Source organism: Dipodomys spectabilis, unplaced genomic scaffold (genome assembly GCF_019054845.1).
Source record: "Dipodomys spectabilis isolate Male_0828 unplaced genomic scaffold, ASM1905484v1 ptg000207l, whole genome shotgun sequence".
In the NCBI taxonomy this organism is placed as follows: domain Eukaryota; kingdom Metazoa; phylum Chordata; class Mammalia; order Rodentia; family Heteromyidae; genus Dipodomys; species Dipodomys spectabilis.
This window is the reverse complement of record NW_024870884.1, coordinates 4343080-4357009: the sequence shown is the minus strand read 5'-3', so window position 1 is coordinate 4357009 and position 13930 is coordinate 4343080. Positions and strand designations below refer to the sequence as shown.

Below are 13930 nucleotides of genomic sequence, written 5' to 3'. Positions count from 1 at the left end.
GCCACAGTTCTACTTCCAGCTTTTTGTTAATTGGAGATAAGAGTCTCATGGACTTTCCCACTTAGGCTGGTTTCAAACCTTGGTCCTCAGATCTCACACTGCTGAGTGGCTAGGATTGTGGACCACTACCACCGCCAGGCATGTCCTGGAGTTCTTAAAGCAAAAAGAAACTTGTTGTTATCACTTCCTAACACACTAGTCTCTGTCCCATGACAGTGATTCTGTGTCCACAGTATACTTTCATAGAGCGAGGAATAAACATTTTAAGTTAAAATGGTTTACAGTGCCCCCTACAGACCACATCAAGACAAAATGTTGCTATATTGACCTGGTATTCTAAGACATAAACTCTCTTCCTCTGCTGTCTGTGATTTTATGTCTCATGAGGGCCAAGCTCTGTAACACCCTCAGAAAAATCTAGGCAAGCTCAAATCCTGATCCTGAGCAGTATCAGTTTTTTGTTGGAGAATATGAAAATACTTACCCTCTCATGGGCATCTACTTCCCCCCCCCCTCCCATGGGGGAAAATACCTTTATTTTAGTTCACATCAGTCTAGGAGAATGCTTATAGTGCGGAAGGTCTGTGCTCTAGATGAGAGATGACATCTCCAGAGCCTAGAGTGTCTCTGTCCACCTGATATAAGCCAGATTGCAGTGAACTCATGAGATAACAGTAGGGTTTATCAGCACCCAGCATGGCAAATCTCTTGAAAACACTGCCTTTATGGGAACACAAACCTGGCCATACCCTGTGTTTTTTAGCTGGTGCCCACCTTCCCTCTGTTTAAAGAGAAAGATGGGAATATTTTGCCTTTCAGCCTGAGAGCAGCCACCTCACACAGGACCCAGCAGGTGGGAAATGTGTAGCCACAGGGGGCTTTCTGACAAAAGTCCCAGTGCAAAGATGCTAACCATGCCTCCACATGTGTTAGGTTGTGGTGACCTCATTTCAGAGATGGGCGAAGTTGCTTCTACCCTAATCATAGCGAACAAAGGCAGCCTTGTAGCAATGGGGGAGGGGGACATCTGTGGTAGAGATCTTTATTTCAGTTGGCTTTGGTAATGATGATCACAAATACAGATCGCCTTTAGAAGCATTTTTCCGACTAGTTAAATTATCTTGTCCTTCTCTTCTAACTTTACAGATAGTAAAAATACTGTTTTATAGAAGCTAAAATAACCTCAGATTGTCCCTAACGATAACTATTCCAAGTTGTTGGGTGTGTTTTTTTTTATCAAATATTTGGCATGTAAAACACACACGCACAAAAATTCCCTTTAAGATGTACATATCCACCCAAACATATACATTTTTTTAAAGCTGCCTATTAAGAATGTAAAAGAGTTTAAAAAAGAAATGCCATTGTTCCAAAGGTCTTAAGAGTTTTTATTGACGGGCAACAGATTGGAGCATGAATGTCACAGTTGTTTTCGATTGTGCAATTGGTCACATTCTTTTGAAATTGGTGGGAAATTAGATCACTGCGCGAGATAACTATAAAATATCAGTACACAATATTTTGCTCTAAGATATCTGGGCATTATGCAGCTGGTGTCTCCCAGAGAACAAGTGAGGATTCAGCTCATGCACGGAGCCCACACTGCCCCTCTGCATCTCACTCTGAAGCCGTAAACATTTGATAGTGTGACCCTCAATTCACTTGACTTGAGATTATCTTATTCCAAGTAAACACCAGTCTTGGATTTTGAGGAGAGGTCCAGAGTAGCTCTATTGACTTCAAAACGAATTGGCATTTGAAATCACTAATTAGAGATTCCAGGGATATTGGTAATAAAGCCACCCTTCTCTTTTAGAAGATGGAAATTGGGAATAATTTCACACTTTGTGTTACCTTACTCACCAAATATTACTGCTATTAAAAAAAAAAACTCATTCTGGGTGCTAGTGGCTCATGCCCTAATCCTAGCTACTCAAGAGGCTGAGATATTATGATCATGGTTTGAAGCCAGCTTGAGCAGAAAAGTCCATGAAATTCATATCAAAAAGCTTGAAGTGGAGCTGTGGCCCAAGTGGTAAAGCACAAGCATGGAGCAGAAAAAGGTAAAGGACAGCACCCAGGCCCTGAGTTCAAGCCCGGTACCAGCACAAAAACAACAACAACAACAAAAACACTAGATTGATCAGCATCTAAGCAGAATAGACTAAACACTGTAAGCATCTAGAGAAAAGCAATCAAAATCTAAAGGTTATCAGAAGTAGGGAAGAAATTCTAGTTCAAAAGTTGAAAACATTCATTTTTCACTGTCCTAAAAAAGTCACACTCTACATATGATTTCCTCATCTGTAATAATCTGTAAAATGGAACCTTGGGAACAGCAGCTACTTGTGGTAGTTTGACAGGGTCAACATACTATAAACTGGAGAGCTAAAAAGAACATGAATTTATTCTCCTACAGGGCTAGAAGGCCAAAATCAAGGTGTCATCAGAATCACATTTTTCCCAAAACGGTTAGAGGAGCTGCTTTCCTTGTCCCTTCCCTTGTCAGTGTCAGAATAACTCTAGACTGATTCTGTCCTTACATTATGTTCTCCCTCTCTCCCCTCTTTCGTGTGTGTGTGTGTGTGTGTGTGTGTGTGTGTGTGTGTGCGCGCGCGCGCGCGCGCATTTTCGGTCGTTGTAGGGATACCAAAAATTGGATTAAGGGCCTATTCTAATTCAGAGTGATAACAAATATGTCTACAAAGATCCTACTTCCTAAGGAGATCACATTGTGAGGTCCCAAATGGATTTTGGGGGATACACAATTTAATCCACTATACTGAGCACTATTAGTCATAGAACTATTATAAGGATTGACTAAAAGGCTTATTGAATGTATATTGCGGTATGTCATAACATAGCTAAGTTAATCTCAGCACTTGCAATGTTTCTAACATGTAGTCAGAGATATGAAGCTTTAGATATTAGATTGGCATTCAGAAAGTACCTGTTCTTTCTGCCCAGTGTTCTGTGAAATAAATTCTGCACCATAGTCAAAGTCTGAGTTGCTAGATTAATTTATAATAACACTTTATCCTTGAAGCTATTTCCTTGAAAACATGCATGACTCATATTTATTTCCTGTCTAGTAAAATGGCAAAGTAAACACGATTAAAAGAGTGAAAAAAGAAAATTTCATTTTCCAAATTCTTCATCAGATTTGGTCGTTAAGAGAAAAACAATGCTAACCAGCCTGTCTGTATCTACATTGGTGCCCATTAGTTCCTTAGGCAATGCTCTTCTTGTAACTCTCCATGCGGTAGGCTCAGCTCTGTACCTGATTTCGTTCTATAGTAATTCATCAACAGCCATCTTTACACATACTGTATCTAGATCAGTTCTCCAAAGGGGCATTGTTTTGATGGAATGCTGGAGATCAGAAACAGACTTACCAATTGGTTTGCCAATCTATCTGCATTCAGACAAACCATGGTTCCAGTTTGAATCTGGGTCCTTTCCCAACTAGTATCAGGCAATACTATATTCCTCAAGGATGCTGACAGTCCAAAGAGTTCCTTGACCACAAAGGTCAGCAATGGATGCTCTCCAGTGTTCCTGCTGCTAAACTAGGGTACTGTAGATGATGTATATCAGATGCGTTTCAGATACATTTTCAACTTGAAGTAGTTTCAGATTAACGTACTCTTGTACGTTAAGTCGTACATATTCTACAGAGCAGTCTTTACTTGTCTCTTTTTCCTCTTCTCTCTTTCCTCTCCCATTTCCTCCTTATTCTTCGAAGTGTAATATGGATGTTTGTTATTGCTTTGGGATGGAGAATAGGTTGGTGTACAACAGGGCTGAGAAAAGTGTCCCTTCTTGTGCCTGTTAATATTCCAAGGCAGTTAATTAGCTAGCTCAGATATTATTTAATACCAACATTATTGGCTGAAAATAATATAGTGATGATATCCACCAGAGTTTTTGTTCTTAATCATTCAAACAAAAGTGATTAATTACAAATCAAGAGCAGGTTTAGCACTTGTGCACTATGTGAAATTGTATGAAAAGTACATACATAAATGTAGATTCGATGTGCACATGAATATATAGTTCTTTCCTGGTATGTATAGGGAATTGTCTTCAGGATCACCAGCACCACCCCCTCCAATCTCCTACAGACACCTAAATCTCTTATATGAAAGAAGAAAAGTCAAAACAGGTGCTGGTTTATATTCAGGAGACTGAGGATGGCAGTTCAAAACCAACCTGAGTAGAAAAGTCTGTGAGACTCATCTCTATTAACTAGCAAAAAGCTAGAAGTGGAGGTTTAGCTTAAGTGGTAGAATACCACCCTTGTGTAAAAAAGCCAAGTGAGAGCATAAGGCCCTGAGTTTAAGTTCCAGTTCTAAAAGAAAAGGAGCAAATTATTCATAACTTTCATCACTCTTAAAAGAATCCCAAACTTAAATAAATGGGGAGAGAGCCACTGAATTAGAAATGTTGTCTTATATTGGTTATATTCATTTTGCTTGAGAAGTTTAAAGAAAATTCTCAGGGAACTGTATATGGATCAGTTTCAAGGCCTTTTGTTCCCACCTTTTCAGCTGCTGTTTTTATATACCAAAAGTCCGGATTTGGGCTGCTTCACTTGCAGTTGTTTTCTCTGGCAGCTGAAATATCCAGGCAGACTGATGTCATTTGTTCCCAGAGCAGTGTCAGGGCCCTTCTGGGCAAATTTACTGATAAGTCACTAAGCAGGCACAGAGATGATATTTTATGGTACAATGAGCCATCCTTGCATAGCTAATTTATTTCTAGCTGAACTTGTAAACCTCAATCTATGTTATCAAAAAATAGACCTCTTTAAAAACTACAATTTTTCTTTGTTCCTGGGAACTTGAAGTGAAAGTTCTTTTGTATGAGTCTTTATCTTTTGCAGTTTCCTTTTTTCTGATCTAATGAAACAATTGGTATATTTAGCTCAAATTCCAATTATATTTTTAATTTTCTTTTTGGTCAGTACTAAGGATAGAAGTTGCTTGCTAGGCAAGTTGAATTGTTGAATAAGTGTTCTTGGAAGACGGGTCTTGGTAGCTTTCTTAATCTGCTTGTTCTTGTTCTGTAGGCTTACAATTTTGAGTGGAAGAAAGATACTATGTTTCGGTGTGATGAAAACCAAGAGAGTTCAGAGCCAGGTGCCAGTGGCTCACACCTCTAATCCTAGCTGCTCAGGAGGCTGAGATCTGAGGATCGTGGTTTAAAGCCAGCCTGGGAATAAAAGTTACTGTGAAACTCTTAACTCCAAGAAATACTCAAAAAAAAAAAAAAAAAAAAACCAGAAGTGGCCCTGTGGCTCAAGTGGTAAAGCAGCCTTGAGCACAAAGAGGCTCAGGGATAGTGCCCAAGACTTTTGTCCAAGCCCTAGGACAAGAAAGAAAGAAAGAAAGAAAGAAAGAAAGAAAGAAAGAAAGAAAGAAAGAAAGAAAGAAAGAAAGAAAGAAAGAAAGAAAGAAAGAAAGAAAGAAAGAAAGAAAGAAAGAAAGAAAGAAAGAAAAGAAAGAAAGAAAGAAAGAAAGAAAGAAAGAAAGAAAGAAAGAAAAGGGAGGGAGGAAAGGAAGGAAGGAAGAAAGGAAGGAAGGAAAGAAGGAAGGAAGGAGGGAGAAAGGGAGGAAGGGAAAAAGAAAAGAAAACAAGAGATTTCAGTGAAATAAATATGTTGGAAGCACTGAGCAATTACTCTCCTGGGGGTCTGGGTAGGCTTCACAGATGAGCTGGGATTTGAATAGGGGCTTTAAAAGAGACAGTGACCATATGGCTATAAAAAGACACTTGCTTCTTTGAAGCCATACCTGAGTGAATGCATTTATCACTGATGACAAGGTTTATTGGGCTGTTCTTTCAGGAAAACCTGTTTCTGTGTTGCTCTGGTTTGAGTAAGACTCCTTTACAAATTTTGTAGGCCCAACCTCACAGTATCTTTCCTCTCACTTATCTTCTTTCTATTAAAGATTTTCGTAGTAGGTAGCTTGAACTGTGCAATTGTAGATGATAGAGATTAACACTGGTTGAGAGTTGCAAGCATTCAATGAATGAATTAGCTGTCTTGTTGTCTTCAATTTTTTTCTTTTATAAACCTTTTACTTTATTGTAAAGATGCTGTACAGGGGGGTTACCATTACATGAGTAAGGCAATGAGTACATTACGTGTCAATCAGTTTGTCTTCAAATTTTATATACTGCTTTCAATAGAGTTTCTCCAGCATTAACTAGCTTGGTACTATAAGGTATATGGTACACTTCAAATAACTTTTCTATATGCTTTTAAAGTTTAATCCATGTTTGAGTGAAGGACTATATCCTGATATAAAATTCAGCAGAAAGCCATCGTCTGCAAACATTCTGTTTAACCTAGTGTAACAAAATGTGTTAATAGCTTTGTGAGGCTACCAACTGAAAAAAATGAAATATTGCCTTTTACATGTACAGAAAAATAGAATCGATGCTTAACTTCTACATTACATCATGACGTAATTATCAAGATATTTTAGGATTTTTTTCTTTACTCACTGAATATTGCATATTTACTTAGGGTGCCTACCTATTAATGGGAAATTTTTTCTCCCAATTCAAACTGAGTTATGACGTCACAAAAGTGGTAAATTTGTACACATGAAACTAACTTAAAGCACTTTCTTGGTGACGTCGAGAATTTTCATTAGTGTTTTCACATTCCATGTGAAGTAATCTTGTTACTTTTATTCCAGCTTGGACATTCGATATCTATATTTTAAAAGAGCATATCCATTTCATGTTTTCACCAGAACGTTTTGTTTTCCTTTTTCTTTTAGTCTGATGCCAATGCAAGTTACTTGAGAGCGGCTCGAGCAGGACACCTTGAGAAAGCCCTTGATTACATAAAAAATGGAGTGGACATCAATATTTGCAATCAGGTCAGTTACGGTTATTATTGTTTTATGTATTTTTATTTAAAAATGGTAAAAATCAAACTTTGACCGCTTAAAGTTTTTATTAATATGAGCCAAGATAGTCTCCTTTTGTCAATATTGTTTGCTATGAATGTATACCAGGCTGACACTGTTAAATTATTCTCTGCTTTGTTGGAGTAATATTCAGAAATAGAAGCAGACATGCTTTGTCACAATTCCTAATATTTAGTAAATCCTTCTAATGGACCCTCCCGCCTAGTTTTCAAATACACTTACTGCTAATTCAAGTTCATATAGTGTACAATGCAACTCATCAACAGTGGTGGGATGCTGTTTCTCCCAGTTTCTGGAAGACTGCTTTGTGCCCTATTTTCAACCTGATGAGTAAAGATTTTCCTTTTGCTTTTAATCAGAATGGGTTGAACGCACTCCATCTTGCTTCCAAAGAAGGTCACGTGGAAGTGGTTTCTGAGCTGCTACAGAGAGAAGCCAATGTGGATGCTGCCACAAAGGTCAGTGTTTGATGCCAAGTCCTCTGCAGATTCAGCCTGCAGGAAGAACTGGGGTATAGAACTGGGGTATGCCTCTCAGGAGGTACTGGTCAGTCTCATTTCCTTGGGGACCCTTAAACATGGAGGAATCGGAAGGGCGAGTACATTGATCTGTGTTTCCCTTTTTATCTTTACAGAAAGGCAACACAGCATTACACATAGCATCATTAGCTGGGCAAGCAGAGGTGGTCAAGGTCTTGGTTACAAATGGAGCTAATGTCAATGCACAGTCTCAGGTAAATCTGAAACTATTTGCCCATGTGTCCTCATTTATTATGTGTGTATGTGTTATATAAATGGTGTGTGCAAGTGTGTGCACACTTTTTTTTTTACTCATTAATTGGAGATAAGAATATCTTGGGCTTTCTTGTCCAGGCTAGCTTCGAACCACAATCCTCAGATCTCAGTCTTCAGGATTACAGCCATGAGCCACCAGTGCCCAGCTGGTGGCTCATTAGCCCATGTCCAGTCTCAGTGTTTGTTAACTTAGGAAGAAAATATGGATACCTGTAAATTAGAAAAATTTTCTTAGAATTTCAGAACACATCCATGCTCTTATCTAGCTAAAAATGGAGGGAAAAAACTTCTTATTTCTCTTTATTATCTAAGCATCCTTCCTGTTCTCTGAAACTTATTAAAAATAACAACAACAAAAAAAGCATACAGGAAAAATATAGAACACTCTAATCTTTAAAATGCTTAGATTATTTGTGCTGAATACAGGTCGTCCTATAATTCTCAGTCTTGCAAGAGAGTCTAAAGAGAAAGGTAATAGATTGCCATTTTAGACGTTGAGTCTTAAAGATTTAACTTCACTTTATTGTTTTAAGAATATGGTTGTCATTAATCCCAGTATTTATTATTTAAGTCATAGTGGCCTTCCTCAGAGGATCATTGCTGTAGAGAAACAGCCCCATCATAACTGAGCATCCACTGTGGTTTTGACCACATTTAAAACTTGTCTACATGTAAACGTTTCTTCCAGCCGTTAAATGCTGGCATCCTAATTTGTCAGTGCTTCCAAGCAAGGAGTGGAATATTAATTAATTAATTAATTAAAAACCTTAATTGCAAGTTTTTCCAAAGATAAAGGATTTTGTGAAGTCTAGGCAAGTAATATCAAAGCAATACTAGGAGAATAGCTAAGCTTCAGGTGTGTGATATTCTGGCACCATTAGGCCAGGCAACAAGTGAAGAATTGAGGTGATTTGCTGAGAGATACTTAATATGAAACTAATTTGAAAATCAAGAGATTAAATGAGTAAAAATGAATAAGGGAGATATTTAGTCTTCAACCACTACTTCCTTGCAAAAGACTGTTTCTTATGCTAGGAAAATAAAAAAGCAAATGAAGGCTGCAGAGATGTCACAGAATTTTGTTGGAAAAATTACTTTCTCCACAAAAATCATACTTCTTTTAGTATTTTTTATTCTGAAAACTCACACGATTGCAGTTATAACCTACATTTTGTTAAATCATATAAATTTAGTATTTCAAGTTCTTCTTTATCTTTCTTCTTTATCTTTCCCCTCATGCTTTTTTACATCATTTACTATGGCTTCCTCTTCTACCTCCTCCTCCTCCTTTCCCTGCCTCCTCTTCTCTCTCCTCTTCCTCCTCTTCTCTCCTCTTCCTTCCTCTTCCTTCTCCTCCTCCACCTCTCCCCCATCTTTTTTTGTGGTATTCAGGTTTGAGCTCAGTGTCTCTCACACTTGCAAAGCTGATATTCTATGGTGGAGCCACATCTCCAGCCCTGATTATCGTCGGTTATTTTTATGATAGGATCTCACTTCCCACCCTCCCCTGTACCTAGATTTCAATTTGCTCAGGTTAGAGTTTCAAGAGGTTTTAAGATGATAAGCATGAGCCATCATGTCCAAATGGAGATAGAGATGAAGTCTCGAAAACATTTCTGTCCAGACTGGCCAGGAACCTTGATCCTTCTACTCTCAGCCTCCCAAGTAGCTAAGGCTAGTATGTATGAGCCTTTGGTGCCTGGCTATGATGACCTTTTGATCTCCATTTTAAGTGCTTGTCTTCAGCTGCCTTTTCTGATACTGATTATCTTTGGGTCTATTTCATGAGTCTGCAGGATCACAGTGACTTCCTATCCTACTTATTCTAGCTAGAAAAGTGATCTGATGCTAGTGAATATGTCTTAGAAAAGGAATTGCATGATACTGCCCACTGGATGGCTTCTTGAATGCTTCTCTAATTGTTTTCTAGTTCCCTGACATTGAACCTTTGTTACATTTTCTATATCAGCTAGTTTGATTTCTTGTAAGGGTTCACATGGAGTCATGATAAAGATAAAGAAGAAGAGTATCACAATCCAGTACTTTCAGAGACATGCAACAGAAACATTGTGCTTTAAATTGAATGTTGCTATGATTTTATTTGCTAAAAAAAAAAAAAAAAACTGATGTTAGAATCCAAAAAGTGATAAAATCCCATTTTTTCTTATCACCATGTGAGATGATTTATGTTTTATTTTTAATATCTTTCTTATCTGTAAGTAGTTTTACAAAGAGTTGCCATTCAACAAAACAGTTTATGACAAGAATAATGTCACCCCTTTTAACATTCTTACCTGTCCCTCCCAACTCACCCTCTCTCACTTTTGTAGGATACATATTGACTTTTCTGCTGCATTCTTCCCCTTTTTTTCTCTTCATTTATCTACCCCTAAACCACACTTTACTCCTCTCAAGTAACCATTTCCTGGTGTTTATTTTGTTAAACTTTGACATTGTCTTCCTCAGGAATTACACGGAACTCTCCCCCTACATCTACCATATTCCAATTAATACATTTGTATTCACTTGCATACCCATCAAGGCATTTGCTTACATATTTACAAACCAATTTCCTTTTTTTTCCCTGAGAAAAATAAACCACCCCTTTCTAAATAGTATACTCATTTTAGAGTAATTCTTGAGCAGCCATAGTTTTAAGCCTGTCCTGCAATGTCTGGGAAGAACTGCATTCAAAATAAAATCATTATTAGTTTTTAATTTCAATTAAAAGTTTAATTCAGTTCCATACTGATGATGCGATGATGCATCAAAGGAGAAGACTTACCACCTGTGAAGCTCACAGCTCACAGCGGTGCTGAGAGATGTCCTGCCACATACTGGAGAGCAGACACCCCCTCGTCATCTGGTCACTGGCCTTCATATGACTTCTCACTGAATTATTCTGCCGCTAAAATAAGTAATGAAGTGGCTAGCCTCAATACAGAATGGATTTTTCCTAACTATTCCTAGTAGCAACTCTTTAATAGGAACTTCACAACAGTGGGTGCCAGTGGCTCGCACTTGTAATCCTTTGTTACACAAGAGACTGAGATCTGAAGATCCTCAAATACAATAGTCTCTTAACTCCAATTAACCAGCTACAAGCTGAAAATGGAGGTGTGGCCTCAAATTGTAGAGTACACTTGCCTGGAAGGAAAAAATCTGAGCAACAGCTAGGAGACTCAGGTCCCAGCACCACACAAAGAGAGAAAAGAAAGAATATCAAGCAAGGATGCCATTTTAATTGACATCCCAATAATAATTTTTCCAAACCTTGAGAAAGAAATTAGGTTGGTTAAATTGTAATTATAAGTGCAGCTTCTATTATTAAGTCTAGACTACGTTGTACTCTATACAGTGATTAATGACATTTGCTATTGAAAATTTAAACTTGCTCAGTCAAAGGACATCCTTCACTCTCTTCTCCAGTCTTTCTTCCTTAATATAAAGAACCACTGGTTTATCAAGAGCCAAAGTTCATTTCAAATAGTATGTTAGCTATCAAAACATTCCAAATAAATTTTATACAATGTTTACAAATAAAATCCCTTTATAACAAGCTTTGTTTTTTTCTCTTTTGATCTTTTGATATATTTCTTACTGAAAAAATAAAATGACAGTTAGAGCTAACAATGCAGTGTTCAGATCCAAGTAGAGACTCCCTGAGCTAACACCTCATACTACCCTATTCTCATCTGACTGACTTTCTCAAAGCTGAGTGTCCTGTATAAACCAATGAAATCTTTATCTTTTTTTTACATCCCCTGCATCTTAATTAAAAACAGCACTTTATGACATACAAAGACCTGCCATAAGAAAGTTGGCTTAATAGGAAGATTTCAGTGATGACATTTATGACCTTAAGTAAAACCACAGGAGGATTTTTTTTAAACTTTTGTTTTGTTTTGATGGAGATTATGCAGCATACCTCAGAGGTATCTACATTATGTCTGCAGATTTACATGCTCATAATAGTACCTTGTAAGCATTCAGAGCAGAAGGCACTGAAGATATCAGATAAAGTTGGACTTCAAATAGCACACTCGCTGCCTCAGAAGCTGCTTGGCCCTGTGAGAATTTCATTGATTGTTGCTACAGAAATGAAAATGTAAATTGGGCACACATGGGCTCCTTTCTCACCAGTTTGGTTTTGGAAATTTCCAAAAGTTGGGAGATTAATATGAAAAGAAGCAGTGTACTTTTTTTTCTTTTAAGCAAAGAAGGATCTTTCTGAAATCTGACCATCCTCCAAACTCAAGTTCAGAAGACAATTAGAACAGTACTTGTAAGATAAGGGAATGTGGAATGGTATGCATGTTGAACCTCTCAAGAATAACTCAGCCCCAGTGGCTCACATCTGTAACCCTAGCTACTCTGGAGGCTGAGACCTGATGATCGCAGTTCAAAGCCAGCCCAGGCAAGAAAGTCTGTGACACTATTATCTTTAGTTAACAAGCAAAAATCCAGAAGTAGAGGTGTGGCTCAAGTGATAGAGCACCAGCCTTGTATGTAAAAGCTAAAGGTCAGTGTCTAGATCCTAGTTTAAGCCCTAGTATCAGTGTAGGAGGAAAGGAAAAAGAATAGCTTTCCAGAAATTCCAGGTCTCTAAGGCCAGCATCTCCTACAACTTCCATTCCTCACTGTGGGCTTTCTTCCTGGATCATGAACTCTTTGGTTCTCACTGTAGACAGTAGTTAATCACTGGCTGGAGTGTGTACCTTCATTATGGTGGAAAAGTGAACTGGCCTTCGCAAGCTGCCACCCAATGCTTGCTTTCTTGTGTTGCAGAATGGGTTCACACCATTGTATATGGCAGCCCAGGAAAATCACCTGGAAGTGGTCAAGTTTCTCCTTGACAATGGTGCCAGCCAGAGCCTGGCTACAGAGGTAAGACACTTGAATGTTTTCTATCTTGAAGTTCTCATGTTAATAAAGCTTTTGTTTATTGGGCACTTTATAAAATTTCACTGTGATTTAAAATTTTATCCCACTAGATTTTCAGTTGCAGTTATATATTAACATGTGGGTTTATGAGTTTTATGAAAAAAATCAGAAACTCTATTTTTAAACTTTAAATAGCTCCCATTAAAGATACCCTTTCTGATCTTAAATGCCTGGTTCTACCCTATAATTGAACTGTTAGTTTGTAACATATTTGCTTGAGATGACTATTTCTGCCTCTTAATAATTTTGCCTCAAAAGCAAATGTTGTTTCAAAATGTTTTTCAATAGAACATTAATTGTAAATCTGGTTTGCTTGAAATTGAAGTTAGTTTAATTATGATTATTGGATTTACATATTTGTAAAGTTAACTAATTAGATTTAAGTCATACTAGATACAAATTATATATTTTAAATACCAAATAAAAGCAGTATTAGAGAAAAAGCTCAGAAACTTGAATCAAAATGTTGCTTAAAAAGTAAAATATTGCTTAGAAAGTAAAGTCATTGCTACTGTCAGTGATAATTTTTTTAAACTAAACAGGATGAAGGCACTGTTTATATATTAAATACATTGCCAGAAATCTAGTTCTAATAGTAAAGGACCAACATTTTGGTATTCATTTTTAACACAACAGCAGAATCCATTAACTGCAGAGTTATCTTATTATAAAGCCATTGCTCTTACTCAGATGCTGATGTGATGTCCATATGGTACAGGAAAGATGACTATAGAAGAATTGTATATGGCATACTCCAGAATTTGAGATTCTGCCTTCTGAGGCAAATCCATGAAAAGACAATTCATAAATTTTAAAAAATACACTTACACCTTCAATCGCATTCAAAGATATGTGAATTCATTAATTATATAAAGAAGAAGATCCAGTCTTTGTCTATTTGATGAAGGGGAAAAAATGATGGTGAGAGGAAACTAGACTTCTTCCGTGTTGGTGAAATTGCTAATCAGTTATATTTAGCTGGGTATTTGGTGGTAACTATCAAAAATATTTACATCCCCTCTAACTGCTAAGATTTTATATTATAATACATGTTAGAAGACAATGTAAAACTAGCTTATGTGAATGTGAATGCAATTAGCAATCATTTTTAAAAACTAAACAGAGACTATGAATCAATGAGGGGAACCTGTTTAACAACTGTTGATATACTTCTACAGTAGAATGCTATATAGCATTATTGAAAATGAGGCAAGACTGGCTGAGTATAGGGATACTTAATTGTAA

At 37.3% G+C, this 13930-nt stretch overlaps 1 protein-coding gene across 9 annotated transcripts in view; it reads left to right on the top strand.

Annotated features, from left to right (window-relative positions):
- Positions 1-13930, top strand: part of Ank3 (ankyrin 3) — a 446602-nt gene that overhangs the window by 241268 nt on the left and 191404 nt on the right. For all 9 annotated transcript variants that reach the window (XM_042696439.1, XM_042696433.1, XM_042696436.1 and 6 more), the window contains exons 2-5: positions 6795-6896; positions 7307-7405; positions 7582-7680; positions 12530-12628. In XM_042696439.1, coding sequence (XP_042552373.1) covers positions 6795-6896; positions 7307-7405; positions 7582-7680; positions 12530-12628 — 399 coding nt within the window. The remainder of the gene's footprint in view (positions 1-6794; positions 6897-7306; positions 7406-7581; positions 7681-12529; positions 12629-13930) is intronic.